Below are 21,182 nucleotides of genomic sequence, written 5' to 3'. Positions count from 1 at the left end.
GACTGGATTCAGATTTGCATTCGATGACTGGTGAACATCTCTGGTTAAATGTAGGTTAACTATTTTACCGGTGAAATAGGGGCTTAATTCCATTTTTTTTTTTTTTTTTTAAATAATACCCTGAATAATACCAATACTACAAATAAATACCAAGAAGAATTGAGACACAAAACATACCAAAACATATATACATACACTTTGATGCCCTCGGATTAAACACAACAATGCAGTCAAGCCACACTGTCGGGTTGCGTGGCCTCCGCTCCTCGCTCAGGAATGTCATTGGGCAAGGTGAGGTTTTGCGGGTTTTGGTCTGTTTTATGAAATATGACCTGCAAACTCCATACGATTCACATTTAGGAAAGCTCCACCCCTGGAAGGTGTCCCGTAACAGCCAAGAATAAATGCTTGGTTGGACACATTAATTCAACGCTTGGAACCCTCCAACATGCTGGGTCCTTCAAGACAGGTCCTTTGGTGGCACATGGGGCATTTCGACAAGCAGAGTCAGTTTACGATGCAGGCCCGCCGCCGTCCTGCATCTCAGGGAGGTCTGGTGACGCCGGCGGTGTCTCCGCAGTGAAAACGAAGGCGACGGCGCGCCACTCGATGTGGCGGCGCGGTGTGAACTGATGGGAGGAGCGTGGGGAAGACGAAGGAGACGGCGCCAAAACAAATGCATTTCAACAGCGCAACTCCCCACGTTTCACCAGTTTGTTGCTACAGTAGTTCTCCTGTGGGAATCGGACCAGACGGACTACACTTCCCCCCCCCCCCCATGCGCATCAGTGAGCCTTGGGGCGCCCATGGCCCGGTCGCCGGTTCACCGGCTGTCCTTCCTTGGGCCACTTTAGGTCGGTACTAACCACTGCATTCTGGGAGCACCCCACGAGACCTGTCGCTTTGGAGACGCTCTGACCCAGTCGTCTAGCCATCACAATCTGGCCCTTGTCGAAAGTCGCCCAGATCCTTGCGCTTGCCCGTTTTTCCCGCTTGCTGCCTAATATATCCCACCCCTTGACTGGTGCCACTGGAATGAGATGAGCATGATTTCACCGGTCACCTTTTTTCAATGTCGTGGCTGATCGGCACATAAGTTCACACAGACAATGAGAATCTGAGCAGTTATTTAAATAGTATAATTTATGCGTAAAAATACTGTTTATACATGTTCTACATAATAATAACTAACTATAGTACCGGTATTCTTTTTTCTTTTTTTTTTTTTATTGTGAAATGTTTAACAAATATTATATCGGAAATTAATATTTGAATTATCCACTTTCCTGGACACCTCCCCTGTAATCAGATGAACTTACCACATTAACAACCCACCAATGACCTTGAACCCTGTCTCCGCACTCAGTCATACACACACAGAGCGTCACACAAATGATTTATGGCAGACTACTATAAAAACATTATTTTTTTTTTTTTTTTACACCTTGCAACTTTTTTTTTAATTAAAAAGAAAAGGTTTCTAAAATATAAAGATACGGAAACCGCACCTTTAGCGCGGCCCCAAAACCCTGATAAGACACGACACGAAAGCGTGAGCTCACTGTGCCGTAGCATCCCTAGTGCACAATAATATTTATATTATTATTATTATTATTATCATAAATATTATTTTTTAATATATAATATTTAAAACTAAAACCACATGAAACCATATTATGGTATTCCGTATCATCTCTTAATAACGACCGTCGCCAGGAGCAACCACTTCTCCGCCCGCTCGCACGTCCCCCGTACGCTAGCGCCGGCTCGCGGCGCCATCTTGTGACAGGGGATAGAAACTACAACGGGACAAACCGAAGCGGACGTCGGGCGTCCAACTCCCAAGCGTGCGTCGTGTCCACGTTAATGTGCCGTTTGTCACTTATAACAGGGCGGTCAAACGGGGCCCAATTCAGGACAGAGTCGATGTTCTTCTTGTTGCGATCGCGGTTCGCGACGCTGGCGTGGACTACTTCTCTTCGCGGCAGCTCTCAAACTCGGAGGATCGGTCAGGAGATCGAATAAAAAAATTAAAATAAAATGTATTTAATGAGGAGTCCTGTCAAAACCAGGATAAAGTGCTGCCAGTGCGTCATCATTGTTTTTATTATTATCATTATTATTATTATCATTATTATTATTATTATTATTTTTATTATTATTGGTATCATCATTATTATTATTGGTATCATCATTATTATTATTATTATTATTATTATTATTATTATTATTGGTATCATTATTATTATTATTGGTATCATCATTATTATTATTGGTATCATCATTATTATTATTATTATTATTGGTATCATCATTATTATTATTATTATTATGATTATTATTATTATTGGTATCATCATTATTATTATTTTTGGTATCATTATTATTATTATTATTATTATTATTATTGGTATCATTATTATTATTATTGTTATTATTATTGGTAATATTATAATTATTATTATCATCATCATCATCATTAGTATCATAATCATAATAATAACAACAACAACAACAACAATAATAATAATAATAATTTGGAAAAACTCATTTCGATAAACAAGTTGACGTCTTGATTGTAAGGAAATACTACGAATTTGCAAAGCACCAACAAAAATAAATACATTTAAAAAGTTATTTTTATTCCGAACAGCAGCTCGTGTACTCACAGTGTTAACGAGGAAGGAGACGGTCCCTGTCCCCGGGAGCGAGGGGAGACGGTCCCTGTCCCGGGGAGGAGACGGTCCCTGTCCCCGGGAGCGAGGGGAGACGGTCCCTGTCCCGGGGAGGAGACGGTCCCTGTCCCCGGGAGCGAGGGGAGACGGTCCCTGTCCCGGGGAGGAGACGGTCCCTGTCCCCGGGAGCGAGGGGAGACGGTCCCTGTCCCGGGGAGGAGACGGTCCCTGTCCCCCGTCCACTCGCCGGTACGGACCGTGCTGTCCGCGTCCTGCAGTGGATGAAGCGGACGCCAGAGGGCGCTACAACTTCACATTCTACACGCTACACGAATATGACGCACAATAAAACAACTCTCATGAAATAGTTTCAGTTAAAATACTGCTGTAGTGGTGTCCTCCATTTGTAAATATATACGCTAATCAAGCTGATTAATTATTAGGACAAATATTCATTCCAAAGATCCTTTATTATTAATTATTATTATTATTATTATTATTATTATTATTACAAAGGATTTTTAAACCACACTTGTTTGCTCAACTGTTGCCCAGAACGCCCATAAAAAAATAAAATACAATTATATATATATATATATATATATATATATATATATATATTGGATTAATAAAGTATCGTTATCTTATCTAATCTTTTATTATTATTATTGTTTTGTCTCCACTGTGTTTCCCTCTCACCTGCACCTGCACCTGTTCACACTCAGTAATCATGCTCTCCCTTCACCTGACGGAGGCTCTGGCTTCGATCCTCAAACCAAGGTCATGGAATCACAAAGACAGAAGAGGTGACGCTCAGACTCTACAACACAATACAAAAATACACATTTATTCAAACTAATGAATGGAAATGATGATTATTTGATTATTATTCGGTGCCGCTGCAGAATTTCCCCCCATGTAACCAACCCCTGTGCGTTCACACCAGCCGCAGGGGTCCAGGCTGGTTCCTGACCTCCGCCCTGGTGGCGGCGGCCTTGGTGCTGGCCGGCCGCCCCCTGGACGCCCTGCTGTGCAACGTCTGCGGCATGCAGGAGAAGGGGCGGCCCTGCCTCGCGAACGCCACCACCGAGTGCCCGGCCCAGCAGCGCTGCTCCAGCTCGCGAGGCCTCTACGGCACCGTGCACGTCCTGTCGGCCCAGGGCTGCGCGGGCGCCCAGCTCTGCGGCTCCCACAGCCTCGTCTGGTACAAGGGGGTGAAGTTCAACGTGAGCCACGCCTGCTGCTGCCGGGACCGCTGCAACGCCCGGCCGTCGCCCGACGCCGGCCTGAAGAGGCTGCTGGGCGTGGCCGAGGGCAAGGCGGGCCGCGCCCACTCCGGGAACTCGACGTCGGCCGCGAACGGGGACGAGGCGTGGGATTCGTGCGCGAACTACACGTCCACTCTGCCCGTCACCGCAGCAGCATCATAGTTTGTTTGTTTGTCTGTTTGTTTGTTTTCTTCCCCAAATAACGAGGAGACGGAGGCGTTCGACCGAACCTCCTCAAAGTGATTTAAACGACCATGTCATGAAAAGTGGTGATTACGCTTTTTATTGGGGGAAATTAAGAATATTGGGGGGGAAAAAAGTGTCAGGGTCCGTGTTTGTTTCGCTCCAGAGTTTAGAAAGAAAGTTGCTTAGCAGCTTCTCTCCTGGTGTGTACAGAACGTTAAAAATGCATTAAACATTCCTGGTTTGGTAGCTGATGAATGTGGTGCAAATAAAACACTATATATGTAAACCACGCTGAATCTGTGTTGCCTCGTCAAGAAGCTGCCATCAGGTGTGCGGGGAGGGCGTGGCCTTCAGGGTGAGACGGAGTTAAGCTGCAGTCCGATCGGACTGAGTCAGGAGGTGTAATGTTGTGTGAGGTGGAGCCCTAGGATGTGCAGGTGAGATGGCTTCACCTTTTCTTTCACTGTGTACATCTCAAACCGAGCAGCTGCACTGTGACGCCGCCCAAACCCCGCCACGCCTGCAGGGAAACCCACAAACTTACACGAGGAAACACTTTGTCGTACTGCGCTCCTACCTCATCGGGGACGGAAATGTGTTTTTCCGAGCCGGTTATTGACGTTGCAGGGACATGTTTTTTTGATTTTAAAGATAACTCCGTTCCTGCATGTTAAATATACTTTTTTTTTCCCCTTCTAACGGTGTTGAAATTGGCCTCACCACGCTCCAATGAGAGGGTTGTGTTTGGTGGCAGACGCTGTTGCAACATCTACAATCACACACGCACACTTGAGTTCAGTTACTTTAAGCACGTGGGTAAAAAGAACGACGGCACTTTCAGCGCTTTGCACATCGGCGATTCAAAGGGCCCTTGGCTGACCCTCCCTCTGGCAGAGGGGGAAAACTCCGGGTTCAGAACGCGGAAGTCCCCTCCAGGATTTCGAGTCAACCATGTGAATTTGCTTGTCTGCATCGACCCGTGAGTGAAATCGGCTCTTTCAGCGCCACGGACGGGGGCGAAGTGGGATGGCGGCCGCAGTGTCCAGTGTTTGCATGCTTCACCAAATGTATGTCATCGCGGTTGTTTTTGTGTACTACTTGATGCATACTCGCCATTCTAAAACTTCTCTACTACATACATGATAGAATGTGAGTTCTACTGCAGCTCCTATAAAAATAGGAAGTCAAAGGTAATAAAACAACCAGCTTCCAGATCAGTACGCGGTATCCTGTCCAGTTGCACGACTGTCATAGTCATCAACACATACAAACCTAGTTTTCAGGCGATCACGTGGGAATTGCAGATGAACACAGACCAGGCCTGACGGACAGACAGGCTGCGGAGCAAATCCAGATCAGCTTCAAGGCCCAAATATTGCATTGCGCTCTCTCTCAAACAAACCACAGATCCCAGTCTCTGGACGCTGCCGCCCCAGTCCCAGTCCTGGTCCTGGTCCTGGTCCTGGTCCCGGCCCTGGCCCTGTCCCATGCCTCCGTGCGCGGCTCCAACCTGCGCTGCTACTACTCCCCCGTCCTGGAGAGGGAGAGGGAGAACGGCGTGCAGCTCATCGTCGCCGAGTGCCCCCCCGGTGAGCTGTGCTTCGAGGCAGACGGTCGCTATGGAAACCAGAGCGTTCTGTCGGCCCGGGGCTGCATGGCGGAGAGGGACTGCGGCCGCGTGGGCAGCCTCAGCCTCCGAGGGACCGCGTTTGCCATGCGCTACACCTGCTGCCCCCGGCACTACTGTAACTCCTGCACCGCCCTCGCAGCCGCATCCCTGACCCTCACTCTGGCTTTATTGGTTGTGTCTGTTTCGGTGTAGTTATGGTCTGCTCAACAACGGCGTCGGAATGTTTTTAGGTGGCAAATCCATCACCCACAGTGCTTAGACATCTCTGCAGGCTCGTCATCGAGTAATGCTGAGTTTAGTAATTCAGTAATCTGTTTTTATAATTATATATCCAACCCCATGACGTGGCCCAGTCCGACAAAGCTGAGGCGGGAGTCTGTATGTGTGTGAAAGGATGTTTTTATCAACCAGTGATTTATTTTTAACGCATGGTGCAACTATGAATATTTTAGAAACTATTTTATGATGACTGAATAAATCATTTGACAAAACAAATTTAAGTGGTAATCCGTAAGATTATTTAAAAAAATGTATTCCATATTTGATATTTATTCCATATGTATTTAGCTGGCAATTCATTAGAAACAGCCATTCAATGTATTCGCAATATTCAATGTGCCCTATAGAATTGTTTACGCCTTTCCCAAAAAATGAAAAGATCAGAATGCGAAAAATTTGCCATGGGGTATGCCATGGGGAATTTGATAAAGGATCACAGCGAGGGGTCAGTAAACTGTCGATATGCATGTACATTCACAAAAAATGATCAGAAGCAGACAACCTTTGGAGGAGAGAGAGTCGCCGTCTTAGGGCGAAGGCAAGGGCAAACCCGGATTTTGGGGGGCGGAAAAACGCAGAATTCTGGGATTTGTAGTGTAACCCACCCAACACAGACAGGCTTAGGGATAGCCACGTGAAATTGCTTGTACCTTTTTAAGAAAATGTCCAAATTCCCTTCCCGTCTCCTTTTGCAAACACACACCAGAGCAGTCACACCAAAAGAGAGCAGCCTGTGCAGTGTGTATAGTATGAGGTTTGGACAGTTCTTTATTTCCCTTTAATAAGGCTGCTGGGTCTCCCCATAGTGGATATACATATATATACAGGAGATTGCTATACTTGAGTTACACTGAGGGGAGAGGATCCATAATTACACAGACTTCAAAAAACAACACTGATAGAGCCTCACCTCCAGGTATCAGAAATCAGCAGAGAGAGAGAGGGAGAGAGGGGTGTGGTTCGGGGGGGGAGGGGAAACAGCACGAGAGAGAGAGAGAGGGGGAGGAGGGAGTTGGAAGAGAGAAAGGGAAGAGGGGAGATGATGCAGTCTAACAGTCTGACTCGACTGCCTAATAACTTAACACTGGAAAATAACATACAGGTTTCACGCACAGTGCATCTTAAATAGGTTACGTGGAGAACCATTTACCATAAATATCTGTATTTTTCGGGAACCAACATATATAAAAAATAATAAAAAAAAAAAAGTTCAGTCTTTCATTTTTTTTTGCGTACTTTTTTTTTCTCTGACCCCCCCCCCCCCCCCCCCCGGTACAAATCGTTCGTTCCTTGTTTCCATCTCGGAGTAAAAGGCGGGATGAGTGGGGGCTGGGTCGGGGGGGTGTTCATCCCAGCCTGTTCCGCATTAACAAGGAAAAGAGAATAGAGCCCACCCCCCCCCCCCCCCCCCCCCCGATAAAAGCATACTAATTTGTAGAAAACGAACGAACGAATGGAACAGAAACACCACAGTCAACTCATCACGAAATGAACCCACAGACACAGAAGAACACAGCAAGAACACAGTACTCTTTTTCTGTTGGTTTTTTTTTGGGGTTTTTTTTTGTCTTGGTTTTTTTTTTTTTTTTTGTCTTTTTTTCTTCTTCTTTTTTAAAGCGTCTTCGTCCTCACCGTTATTCCTCCTCCTCTCCTTCTTATTCGTCGTCGTCGTCGTCGTCGTGGTGGTCTTCCTCCTGGCGTACTGGTGGTTGGCAGTGGGTCGGTCCCCCTTGGCGGCTCAGTGGAACTGGGAGGCAGCTTTCCAATCGGGCTGTTCAGCTCAGCAGGGAGACTTGTCTCTTCAACTTCACAGTGTGGCAGGAATAGGAGCATGGGTGGGGGGAGAGGGGGGCAAGAGCCTGAGGAGGAGGAGGAGGAGGTGGGGGGCGGGGGTGAATCGCAACTGGGAACAGGAATCAGAATAACCAGAGCAACAATTAAAAAACAACTATTAACCCCAAGGGTCCATGAAAAAAGAACAACGCAACAAAACAAAACAAGAAAAACAGAACCAAAATGGCCGCATCGTCACTCCTTCATTCCGAGTCTCCTTCCCGCCGACGCGCGTGTTTGGGAAGGCCGTGATTGGCTGCAGCGTAAAACGGATCGGGTGGCCAATGTGTCTGTCGGAGGTTTTGGGAAGGGTCTGCGAGGGGAAGGGGGAGGTCTGGGACGGTCCAAGGCTGACTCCACTGGCGAACTCAACCGGTCGGAACTCAACGGGGCGGCGTGTTGTCGGGAGAAAGGGAGGCGGCGGCAGGTGGATGCGGGGGTCGGCGGGTCGGAGGTCAGAGGGCGAGCGCCGTCTCAAGCGGCTCAGGCTCGCTGCCGCACGGCCCGTCGCTTGCGGCTGTAGTAGTGGCGCAGGCCCGTCTGTCTGGCAAAGTTCATCATGTAGTTTTGCTTACGAGTGCTGTGAGGGACGCAGAGAGAGCGACACGGGAGGGGAGGGAGAAGAGTGGGACCGTTAGCTCACAACAGACAAGGCGGTCAGGGAGGAAGAAGAAGCATTCCCATGCACCCGTCCATGCAAGCGCACACTCGGGAGGCGGCTGTCAGTGTCGGCTCGCGGTTAAAACTCCATGCTTGCAAACGTAAAATCGGGTTTCAGCCGTAGCCTCAAACGCCCAACGGACGGGCGGCCTCTTTGGCTCAGAGAATGAGTTGGTAGGAGTGGCGTCACGGTGCTAGTCTACGGACGAGGACTTTGAGCGACAAAACAGTATGAGGAGCTAAAAGGTGAACATGGTTGTGGGGAGCTACACGTCTCCAATGGCAAAACCAAATACCGATTTCCACAGGACAAGACACGGGACACAGAGTGCACAAAACGCACCATCACAAACACTGAGGCACCGGGGTGGAGGGGGCGGGGGGGTATAACTCTGTGTTTGAGGTCAGAGTGGGAATAACAGCCGTCACCGGGAAAATCTTTAACTAAATAAAGTTACTAACAGGTTTCGGGAAGAGAGAGAGGAAGAGAGAGAGAGAGAGAGAGAGAGAGACAGAGACAGAGAGAGAGCATGGCATTGGACTGAGAGACACAAAGAGAAGCTGCAAAGACCGCTCTTGCTTAGCCTGTTCATTGCCTCTTCCATCCAGCAGGGCGGTGCCAGTGAGCCAGGAGTGCAGCCAGGGCAGGCAGGGCCTCTGCAAAGCTGGGCAGGGGTGGAGGGTGAGGGCTGCGGTGGTCGCGGGTGGGGGCAGGGGCTGTGGCGGTCGCGGGTGGAAGTGTGAACTTGGATGTGTGACGGCAGATGGAGGGGATTGGGACTGTCGCAGTCGGGATGCTTGTGTGTGTGTGTGTGTGTGTGTGTGTGTGTGTGTGTGTGTGAGTGCGCGCGAGCGAGTAAGCGTGTTGGTGAGTGCACGTGGTTCTTATGGCGGTCACTGTCATGCTGTGTTCCCATTTTGACAATAGTTCCACGGTGCGTTGATGCGGAACGGGGGATGACTGAAGTGGCGAGCTACAGGGAAGGACGGTAAGCATCAAAAACTGTACTTACCGGAGACATAGAAGGATAGGTTGGGCATTTTTAAACCCGTGCCAAAATGTTGGTCCCTATCATTTATGACTGTTCATAGCACAACCTCTGTGAACGCTTTACTTTTGAAAAACCTGCTGTACCACTTTATGCTCAAATGCAGTCCAATGGGGCAAACATTTAAGCCTTAAAAAACACTTTAAATCTATTTATGTGGTGTATCTTTTGAATGTTTTGAATAACAGTGACAGAACATTGTATTTAAAACAACCTTTTCCACTCGCCGCATCCAAAGTGTAGCGTTGACAACAGCGGGTTGCAGGTAGGATATGATGCCAGTTCCTGTTTCTAGTCTCTTATGTTAGCACCAATGTATCCGAAAGACCTGATTTGCAGAAGTGCAAAAGACTGCAGAAGTGACCAAAACCCTGAAAACCCTGATAAATTGCACGGTTTGCGATTTTGGGGTTAATGAATTTCCAGTTTTCGGAAAGAAATGTTTTATTGAGGCTTAGATAATAACCCCACTGGACTGCATGGAAGCACTATGAGAACCTGCAGCACAGCGGTAAGTTCCTCAGTAGTAAATTGCTCAGGCAGGTTATGCTATGAACATTTGTAAATAATTTGAATTTGAACATTTAAATAAGGGTTGAAAAAGCCTACCCTTTCATTTTTGGCATTAACCTTCTGGACACATTATTGCCTTTGGCAGAGTCTCCGGCCGAGCTCTTTTCGGTTTTTATTGTAGAGCACAGGACACGATTCGATTCGTAACGAGTCCCTTCTCGAGGCCCGTGTTTATTCCCTAAAGACATGTGGTGTGTCTCTCTGCTGCGGCATAACGGTGACGGTTTGACTGAAGGGTTAGGGCGGCGGAGCGTTCGGTTGCCGCCTCACTGGAAAGTCAACGGATAACTGGTTTTGCCATCTTTTGCAAACCGCCAGCCTGTGAATGCGGCATCAGCATGGAGCGGTGGCTCCTGGCTCAGGGTCAAGACGTCGTCCCGTGACGGACGCCCCTGAGTGGAGGAGGATGGAGAGCCGGCACAACAGTCGTTCCACGCAATGCCATGCAAGGAACTGGGCGGAGAGGGTTTCTGGGATGGTTGCTTGTCCTTCACGTTGGCAGTGGAAATCAATGCTCCCAGATGCGATGCATTGCAACTAAAACCGGTGTTAGTGATTGATGGTAAAAAAAAATAATAATACTACTTCAGCTTGAATAACTTCAACGCTGGATCCACGGGGCACCCAGTGTTTTCAAAAGCGGAACCCCCGAATGACATGGGCACGCCCGAACTACAGCTCGTTCCGGCACGCCAGCACGGAGCGCTGAAGGTGTAGTTTGCGGGATCACAACGAAAAAAAACAAACAGATAAAGTGATGGGTTACATCACACATGGAGACACAAACACGGCACCGTCGAAAAATAGCCACAATGACCAAAGCAACTCATTTCCTTTCCCCTCGCTCAGCGTTTGTGTGTGTTGGTGTGGTGCTTTGCTTCAGTTCGAACAGCGTTGAAAGTCAGAGTGTGGCGATGAGGTGTGCGGATGGACATGGAGGTCGGGGGTGGGTCGGGGTGGGGGTATTTTTGGGAGGTGTTTTTTTAGTGCGGTGATGTCAGAAGAGGGTTTTTTTCGGGAAAAGAGGGGGGGGGGGGGGTAGGGCGGTGGGGGCTGCATTCGGGAAGAGGCGGAGAACTTACCTGACACTACAGCCAGGCCAGAGGGAGCAGAATACAGAAGAAAGCAGAAGTTAGAGCGCGAGAGGGGGGGGGCAGGAGGAGGGGGCAGCGGTCTCGAAGAAAGGTCGGGGGGGGCAGGTACCCCGGCCTGGGGAGGCAGGGACCCAGGGCGGGGGAGAGAGAGAGAGAGAGAGAGAGAGAGAGAGAGACAGAGAGAGAGGAGCAGAAAGATGGTCAGAAAGACAATGAATTAAGGGGTGAAGAGGAGAGAGAGAGAGAGAGAGGAAAAGCGAGAGAGAGAGAGCAGAAAGATGGTCAGAAAGACGATGAATAAAGGGGTAGAGAGAGAGAGAGAGAGAGAGAGAGAGAGAATCAGGGAGCGAAAGAGGAGAAGAAGTACAAACCGAGTGATGGAGAGACGGTGAAAGGTGAAACAGAAATGTGGGTAGAGAGGACAGAGGTGAAAAACAGAGAGAGAGAGAGAGGGATACAGCAGCGGTCCATCCGTTGAACGTCAGAGAAGAAGAGGAAGAAGAGAAGGAGGTCAGTAGGGGATTTTTGGAAGAGGCAGGGAAGGAAGGAAGGAAGGAAGGAAGGAAGGAAGGAGGGAGGGAAGGAAGGTAGGAAGGAGAGGAGGGTGAGGTTGAAGGGGTTCAGTGGTAGGACACGAGGCGGCACATTTTGGGGTGGTCGGCGTGATGGCGTGGGCCGAACAGGTTAGCGGCACCGAGAAGCCGGGGTGTGGGGGAGGAGGGGAGAAGCATGTGATGAGAAAGAAAAGGGTGAGACGGAAGCAGGAAGCAAGGAGTGGGCGGAGGAGGGGTGAGTGGAGGAGAGGAGGAGGAGGAGCGGTGAACAGAGAGAAAGACATAAAACAAAAGAGCAGCGTGTGAGGAACCTCAGTCACTGTTTCAGCAGACACTGTTGAAAACCATGCAAGTGAGAGAGAGCGGGAGTCGGGGAGGCTCTGAGTGCGTGTGCGTGCGTGTGCGTGTGTGTGTGTGTGTGTGTGTGTGTGTGTGTGTGTGTATGTGAACAACTCCCCTCAATGGGCCGTGTTGTTTGGGAGTGCGTGTTACATGGCTGTTAAATGAAGCATTTGGAATGCATTGGGTACAAGCCTGAATGAACAATCAGCACCAGGTGATGGAACGCTCTGATACCCACGGCGACATGCAGAATGCATCCAAAAACGCTGCCTGGACCTTGTGCATGGTAACTACGGCGACCTGCAGAAACACTGTAACTCCAAGTCGCTGGTTTTGTGAATTTAATTTGTCGCGTACTTGCGGGAAATATTGGATGGCGCTGGTGCCAGGGTCTCAAAATAAAATGACCAGCGGTGGAAAATCCAGGTTGAGAAAGTTAAAATTCCACTCCAGGATTTCCAGTCCAACATGTGGATTTACTCATGAACTCGACCCAGAGGTCCATCAGATGAGTGAAGTCAGCCGGATCAGTGCATTGGCTGGGGCAAAAACGCGACAGTACTTCATTTCTGAACCTGGAATCACCCACCTCTGCAAATGACACCGAATAAAACGCATTGAAATGGATTTCATACGTTTTTGTGCAAATTCGCGTTGCTTTGGAGATACAATGCTTTTACAAGAGCACCAATAATGTGACTATTTGGAGACAGACGCTGTAGGTAAAGCAGCCATCCAAACATACAACCCTTTGCAGCAAAGCTCCCTGTTGTGTTTTGCTGAACCCAACGGTGTAAGAATAACTGCTGCAAAACTAAAAAACTAACCGTCCACCACAGAAAGCTTACTGTCAGTAAGCAGGGGACGTACGCGCCCGTGCGTGCATGTGTGTGTGTGTGTGTTTGTGTGTGTGTGTGTGTGTGTGTGTGTGTGTGTGTGTGTAGGAGAGTAGGACCGTTTCTAGGGCCGAGGCTGAGGATGACGCAGGGGGCGGATTGGGTCTCTGACCGGGCCATCCCGTGTGGGGTTGGGGGGGGGGGGGGCGTAGCCGGGGGGCCAGGGGCCGGCTGGGTATTGGGTACTCACAGAACTACTTCCACGTGGTCCAGTGCCCACTGGTCGTGTCCCACTCCGTCCTGCCGCGGCTGCCACCAACGCAGCATCACCCCTTTAACCCTCGCCTCTCTGGAGAGACCACGAGACACAGCATCAGAGTCCGCTTCTGTAACCGTCCTCAATCACCCTAAATACCAAGCTTACTTACTTTCGTTTTAGCTACAACTTGAAAACTGACATCAACAATATTGCAGTTGTATGATATAAAATAAGACAATTTAAAACTTTATTAATTTCTGAAATTCAGGTGTAAAATGTCTGTGTTTATGTAGACTATGTGAGTTAGGGCGGGCAGTATGGAAGAAGATAGTGATATAGCCAAATATAGACAAATATATCAATATCTGCTCATGAATTCACAATCCCACGTTAATGTGAATCCAGCTGTGGTTTATCACATTGAGCTGTAAAGATGAACTGAAAATGATTTTTTTTTAGCAAAACCTAGAATATTAGAATCTAGTATAGAATATTAGACCTCATTAATTGTGACATGCAGGCCACATCCTCTCATCACCATCAGTATTTTAGTTGAAGTCAGGGGTTAAATAGGGATCTCGGTGGCCCCCCATTGTAATTGTACTATTCAGTATGTTGGGTGCCACTCACAGGGGGATGTTGTAGGACACTCTCTGGGCCTTGATGAAGTCTTTGGGCTGGTGCTGCGCGATGACGTGCCAGCTGACGCCGTTGTTGACACTGTACTGCAGCAGCACGGCTCGGTCCACGGTGTCGGTCTGGTCCAGAGCCACGTTGCAGCTGTCCGTCTGAGAGACGCTGCCGATCTGCAGCACGAACATGATCTTACTGCAGGGGGAAGGAAGAGGAGATGTTGCTGGGTGAGAAAGACTAGATGATGATGAACCGAAGATTTTTGATCATTGACATTCATGACCTTTTGTTCATTGAAGAGCCAATAACAATAACAAGCAAACACAACTAGTATCACCCATGTTGATTATCTATGAGAGTGGTACTTATATATGAATTAAAGGTCTACTTATAAATCTTAAACAACGTCTAAGTTCTAGAATAATTCCAATTAAGTGCATCACAATACATCAAAGTCCATAACTTCATTAGAAATATAGTGCAGCACAAAGGCTTTAATCAGCAGGAGACGTGGCACTGTTTGGCCTGATCAACCAGCGCTTTGAAACTGCACACAAAACCAGACAGGGGCACTGAAGACAGCCAGGCACACACGATCTGGATCTATATGTGGATCTAAAAGAGATACATTCTTGAGCAAAATGATTGAAATGTTTGGTTTTCCCCTCCCGTGGCTTTGACTGCGATCACCCTCACACTCCTGCGAGGTGGATGCATTTCTCAGCAGGCATGCAAAACGTGGCACAACACCTGGCGAGAAGTCGCAAAGGCCGGGAAACATTTTCAACATCGAATTGAGCTCCCGAGACCGGAGCCCAGATGTTGCGTAACGTCTATGACAACGATGTGCTGGTTGTACCTGTACCTGGCTCTGGTGAGGTCCAGGGGTTTGGTCACAGCCTGCCTCATCTTGCAGCCATTAAAGTAGAGAGAGTCTCCATGGGCGTGGGGGGATAACTGGCCACAGCCGCTGCCCACGCCCCCGCCCTGAATCAGCTGCCAGCTCTCCTGCGAAACACTCCCGGACTCAAAGTTGTCCTTGATGGAGCTGGGCAGGTCACTGCTGGACAGGGAGCAGTCGTCACCTGTGACAGAAAGGAAACAACCGTACAGACAACTGATACACCCCTGATAATATACCAACATAATAATTAAGTTTTTGTTTCTATCCATCCAAATATCAAAATTGCCGCTGGCGGCCCACCGTGGTGTCCCTCATCACAGATGCAGACCACACTGCTGGTGCAGTAGCCGTGGCCGCTGCAGAGTCCGGGGCAGGCCTCTCCGATGTAGACGTGGTCCACGCCCCAGCCGTGACGCTCCCCCGTCCCCTCCTTCTGAATCCAGCGGAACTGGGTTGCTCTGGGAAGATACAGAGCAGGTTACAGAGCAACACAGTCATTTGAGCCGCCGTGGACTCGCGAGCTTCTACGATCGATCAAGGACAGAAGGCCGTGTACCCCGAGGAGACGTGGTCCGGCAGCTGGACCGTGACCCTGGTCCACGTGGAGCTGTTGACAGGGCTGTAGATGGTGGACTCGTGGAACTGGAAGGGGGAGCAGCCCACGTTGTTGACCGAGGAGGGGAGGCACTCCGACTGCACCAGCTGCCACGAGTCGGACCTGGGAAGGAGGAGTAAGGAAGGAGTGGGTCCAGGTGTGGAATACACACAGCTTGGCGATAAGTGTAGGTCATGGTTTTTACCTGGCATCCTTCCTGTACTGCAGCAGGACGGAATGGTGGTCCTCACACGTGTCCGCCTCGCAGCCAACCACGATCTGCGGGCCAGAGAAAAGCATGAGACCAAGTACCAAGTACAAGATGACACCTTTACCAGTCTACCATCAGTGATGGAGTATTACAACAGCTATGAGTGAGTGACTATACTATAGTCAGTAATGCACCTTGAACTGCAGGATGTATCCCGGCTGCACGATGAGCTCTCGTGTGGCCAAGATGTTGTGCGTGTGGTCCTGGTTCTTGTTGGGCCAGTACAGGTGGAAGGACGGATTCCCGCAGAACCCGGCGGTGCGCACGGCGTTGGGGTAGAAGCTCCAGCTCTCCTCGTGAGACACGCCCTCTGAGAAAACGCAGACACAAACAAAAAGAAACTGAGCAAATGCATCCTTCGGTGAGAATCTGATTATGTGACGTACAGACTGCAGTGAGTCCTGAGTCCCACCGTCATCAAAGGTGTCGAGCAGCGTGGAGGGGTTGATGTCCGACCCGCCCACCAGGATGTTGTCGATGGCCCACTGCGCCCTCTCCAGGCTGGGGGCGGCCAGGCCGGATGACACGGTAAAGGGCTGCCACCAGCGCAGCCGCGTGGCGTTGGTCAGAGCTCCCTCCGGCAGGACGATGTAGTCCCTCCTCACAGAGATGTACTTCAGGTAGTCCATCTCATGCAGCAAGGTCCAGGACACGCCTGAGAGGAGGCCAGGGAACGGGAAGGGAATCAAAACAACGAGAAGGAAAAACTAATCGAGGCGAAAAACACTCGGCAAGAGTGTCAAGCTTCAGGTACTTGATGCTTTCACCAACATATGCTGTGTATTACATGTTGTTCATTATTGCTGTATCAACACTGATGGAAAAGTCCTGTATTTTTTTTACCTAAGCCTTATATTTCCTTCAATGGGAATCAACCTTAAATTGAACTGGTATTTGAGCTTCAGCTCAGAAAATAAGGCTTCCCATCATTCCCATCATTTTTTTTTAACTTTTTTACATTGTTATTCTTAACATGATCACATTTATAATGTTAGTTTTATCACTGTTTTGCTATGATTTGCGTTCTTGTATTTCAATAATTTTGTGTATAACTGTCCAGGAACTACATGTGCAAACTGATACAAATGGTCATTGAGAGCGATGTCTATTAATGTGAAATCCGAATAAATAGAACTAAATCTCGAAAGAGCCTTGAAAACTACAGGGAAATGTACATTGTGCAGAGCCCGCGTGTTGTGTTTAGAGCACCTCCATCAGTAGAGTAATCCAGCAGGACTCCCTCCTTGCGGCATGTCGGGCGGTGACACATGGTCATGTTGTCTTCACTCCCGATCCGGGCCCAGTACTCCACAAACCTGCCAGGAAGAGACCCAGTTCAAACCACTGCTCCAAAAACACCCCGAAGGAGTCACAGGAGCTGAGTACTGACTTGGCTCCGCGGAGGTCCAGGTCGGCTGTGACCGCCTGCCGGGCGTCGGCTCCTCCGAAGTACAGCGCCGTCCCCTCCACCAGGACCCCACAGTCTGTGCAGGGCCGACCCCCCTCCAGGACCTGCCACTGCTGGCCCGCTGTCCCCTCCCAGTCAAAACGCTCCTTCAGAGACGCCTGCGATGAATAAAAAGCATGTTGCAATCAAAATGTATGTACATTATATATGGAGATTTATCGCAAGCTCAGTCAGGAGGACTACATAATTGTCAGCAGGTGGCATTCCTCGGCTCCGGCATGCAGCCAACCACAACCCCGTGGGAGCAAATCTCCGGCTCCCTGCCAGTATTTGTACAGCAGCTCGCTCTCTTCTCTCTCTCTCTCTGTCTCTCTGTCTCTCTCTCTCTCTGTCATTTCAGATGCCACGCTCAAGTGCCCCACTTCCACCCCACCTCCGCCCAGTAGCAGCCTCGCCGGATTCTCCAGGACGCCAGCAACAGGGTAGTCTCCATCACCACCAGCGTCAGGGCTCCATGTGGGGGAAAGATCTTTCCGAGATCCCTCCTCCATTCTATGTTTTTTATGTTCATTTTTTGGTCAAGCCCCGCAGCTTCATGGCTTCATTGCCTAATCATGTCAATAAATGTCTGTTTTTCTATCTAGTCTCTCCTGATTGAAATACAGTAAACACGTTTACCTACATAGTCATGATGGATGTTGAATATTGACGCCTATGACACAAATGTCCAATAACAAACAATATTTTATATGGTACTACGTGTCTACTTGAACAATGTTCACCTGTGATGTCACTGTGGATTCCCTTTATTGTCCAGAGTATATCTACTGTATATATCTATGAATGAATATCGTCCCAAAAACTGTCCTGATTTACTTTGAGAGCAGTGCTGGCGTAGCAGTTGCTTCCAGTGAAGCCAGGGTCGCAGAGGCAGCGCTGGTCCAAACAGTCTCCGTGTCCTCCGCAGTGGTCGTCACAAGCCGGGCCGATGTAGAAGTTCTCCACCCCCCACTGGACATCTGAGTGCTGCTGGTAGAACCGGAACCGCACCGCCCTATGATGCAAAGCAATATAGAGGAAGGAAGTCACAGGGACATCCCGACTGACTATTTCGTTTGATTTGATCAATCTTAATCAATCTTTTGCAGTGAATAATGTCTTTTGATTTTGTGAGGACATCCAACAAAGTGCCACTGGCGTGAAATGCAGCTAAACGCGGAGGCCCTCACGTGTCAGCCAGAGTGTCGGGCAGAGGGTAGACCGCTCTCTTCCATCTGTCTGCAGGGAAGAAGACGGAGGGCTGGGACACCTGCCCTCCGCAGCGGGGGTCCGCAGGCAGGCACTGGGGCACCAAGTATTTCCACGTCACTCCAAAGTCCACAGAGTACTGGGCATGGACCTGCCTGTCTGCATGGCGATCCGGGGCACTACAGCCAACTGCGACCTACAAGAAAGAGTTTGGTGTTAATAAATATGTTCAAAAGTCCAATATTATAAAATGTAAATGCTATACCACAAGACAGGAATTCTCAATGAGGACCCCCCGGAACCTTGTCAATCCCTCACACCCTACATTGAGAACCACTGCCTTAAGGCACATAATACACAGGATACAATACTCAATTGTGGATCGTCCATTGCCAGTGTAATCAGCGGTGGAGTAAATGAAGAGAGTACACAAGACATTATTTGATTATTTGATTTGAGTCTTGCACATGTCAATATGTTGTGTATGATAAAAAAAAAAGCGGGGGGAAAAAATACATTGATTTTAATAAAGTTATAGATTTGATTTTTAGATTTTTTTTTCTTATCCAAAATGTATTTTTTTTTTGGATCTTAAAGATAGCATTTGGTGTTTTCAGTTTTGAGCTCTCTCACCTTGAACTGCATGACCCAGCCCTTGTGGGGGATCATGTCGTGTGTGACGGCGTAGACCTCCCTGCCGTCCACACTCCCACACACCATCACCCCATCCGGAGAGTTGCAGAAACGCTGGATGGAGCAGTCCTCCGAGAAGAGCCAGTGATCGCTCACTGGGGGGGGGGGGGGGAGAAACCAACAAAGTCAGTGGAGAAAGTGAGGGCAGGAGGACAAATGGTATGAATTGGTGTGGTCTAGGAAGTTAAGGAGGAGCTGGCGGAACTCTGAGTACAAACTTCTGTGATCAATCCAAAAACTTCCCTTATACTGAACATCTCTACAAAATTCTGTCATTCTTTGATATCTCTTTAATTATTAAAAAAAACATGATACAATGCCATAAAATATGTATGGACAGTACATAATTATATAATTTTACAAAAAACAAATAAATAAATATATTTAAAAAAAGAACATGGCAAAATGTATCTTATTAGAGATGTATTGTCCTAATGTTCTTTAGACCCCAAGAGCTGTGTTTCTGTACCTATGGGGCTTTCCTCCTCCTCCTCCTGCTCCTTCTCCTCCTCGTTGACCTGGCCCGTCCTCCCTGTGGGCGTCCCGTCCGCCGGCGCCCTCTCGTGGTTGGGCAGCGCGACCCCCCCAAACGTGTCAGAGATCTGTGCCCGCGGGTCCGAGCCTGCGATCAGGACATTGTCCAGCGCCCAGTCGCTGTGGTCAGCGCCCTCGTGCTGTGGCTGCCACCACCGTATCCGCACGCCCTCCTGCCGGGCAGCAGGGGGCAGCAGAACGTTCACAAACCTGAACGGAAGGCACAGACGGAGCGAAAGCACAGGATTTGATATGAACTGCCAAGGGCCATACATCCAGTTTAGGATGGGGTCTCGGACTGGTAGCGCAGGGGCCACATGCAGCCGGCAAAATTATTTCACGTCACCCTCTCCGTGTTCATAATACATCTTTAAATCTGGCCTGCAAAGTAATTTGAAAATCGCAATGCTTAGTTAATCCACGCAATTTCACTTAATGTTTTGATAACATAAAATAGAATAACATAGAATATAACAAATATTTTTTTCATGATATTACATAACGTATTATTATGCAATTCTCTGAAGTGTGGTGTGAAAAAACATCTTTCCCTTGATCTTCAACACGGCTCCTCAAGGAGAAGAAAAACAGAGCCCACAGGTCATTTTTAACTCCTGAAATATCATTCCAAGCTCCGCATCTGACATTCTTAAAGGGGACCAACCCTGGTTTGGTGTAGAGGTCGTAGAAAATCTCCGTCAGCAGATGCCAGTTGATCCCCCCGTTCAAGCTGTACTCCAGGAGGACGCCCTGGTTACGGTTGCTCGGCGGGATCATGCAGCCGTACATAAAGTAGAACTGGACGAACTCGGCGTCGGTCAGGTTCAGGTCCATGGTGACCAACTGGCGACTGCAGCTCTGGATGCCCGGAAACACAGGGAAGCAGAGGTGGAAGTTCAGTAGCATTCATGCCGGAGAGATGGAACACCATCAGTGTTAACGTGCGTAATGGACGGAGAAGGGAGACGGGAAGAGAAGTGAATGAAAGAAAGAAAGACAAGAACAACAAACAAACACGCACAAACACAAAGAGAGAAGGAAAGAAACAAACAAGCAAACAAAGGAAAAGCAGGAGGTTACCCCGCTGAAGTGCAGGGCGGCCCCCGAGGCCACGGCCCCGCACACGGTGCTGAGCTTCCCCCCCGTCACCAGGTGCCAGTGGCTGAGGGAGGGGGATCTGCTGAAGCTGTCCTTCAGCTGGGGGGGCAGCGAGGCCACCGGCTCGTCACAGTACTCACCACCCCACTCCGGGTCACACCTGGGGGCACGGGACGGGGAGGGGCAAAACAGGCACCATCAGGACGAGAGACACCGGGGATATTTTAGGACGATGCAGACTGGTGACGTTTTTCACTCAGAGACCCTCCGAATCGAACCTGAGACCCCCTGTATTTATTAGGACATTTTAAGGGATTTCTACGATCTATTTTTAAATATTTTTTATCTTATCAAATGGGGTCCCTGTTGAGGGTCCTTGGTGTGAATAAGGTTGACAATAACTGCATTATAACATCATATGTTATAATGCAGTGATTCTCCAGTGATTCTAAAAAATTCACATGACAAAACCATGACTATATTATAGTCATGGTTTTGTCATGTGAATTTTTTAACAAATATTTGAATATTAAGAAACATAATGCCATCAATCCCCCTCG

General features: G+C 48.7%; 1 protein-coding gene across 1 annotated transcript in view; it reads right to left on the bottom strand.

Annotated features, from left to right (window-relative positions):
- Positions 1-7,466: 7,466 nt before the first annotated feature.
- reln (reelin) overlaps positions 7,467-21,182 on the bottom strand; it is a gene marked incomplete at its 5' end in the record, with an annotated part of 118,522 nt that continues 104,806 nt past the window's right edge. Inside the window, 17 exons of the mRNA XM_080001851.1 lie at positions 7,467-8,451; positions 13,230-13,328; positions 13,869-14,066; positions 14,737-14,956; positions 15,076-15,233; positions 15,332-15,493; positions 15,576-15,649; positions 15,776-15,951; positions 16,054-16,296; positions 16,851-16,957; positions 17,032-17,207; positions 17,926-18,103; positions 18,279-18,493; positions 18,931-19,085; positions 19,460-19,734; positions 20,189-20,382; positions 20,605-20,782. Of these exons, the coding sequence (XP_079857977.1) occupies positions 8,355-8,451; positions 13,230-13,328; positions 13,869-14,066; positions 14,737-14,956; positions 15,076-15,233; positions 15,332-15,493; positions 15,576-15,649; positions 15,776-15,951; positions 16,054-16,296; positions 16,851-16,957; positions 17,032-17,207; positions 17,926-18,103; positions 18,279-18,493; positions 18,931-19,085; positions 19,460-19,734; positions 20,189-20,382; positions 20,605-20,782 (2,905 nt within the window). The 3' untranslated portion in view covers positions 7,467-8,354. The remainder of the gene's footprint in view (positions 8,452-13,229; positions 13,329-13,868; positions 14,067-14,736; positions 14,957-15,075; positions 15,234-15,331; positions 15,494-15,575; positions 15,650-15,775; positions 15,952-16,053; positions 16,297-16,850; positions 16,958-17,031; positions 17,208-17,925; positions 18,104-18,278; positions 18,494-18,930; positions 19,086-19,459; positions 19,735-20,188; positions 20,383-20,604; positions 20,783-21,182) is intronic.

This window comes from Zeus faber (genome assembly GCF_960531495.2).
Source record: "Zeus faber genome assembly, chromosome: 6".
Classification (NCBI taxonomy): Eukaryota; Metazoa; Chordata; class Actinopteri; order Zeiformes; family Zeidae; genus Zeus; species Zeus faber.
The sequence above is the reverse complement of the archived record's forward strand: the minus strand, read 5'-3'. Positions and strand labels throughout refer to the sequence as shown.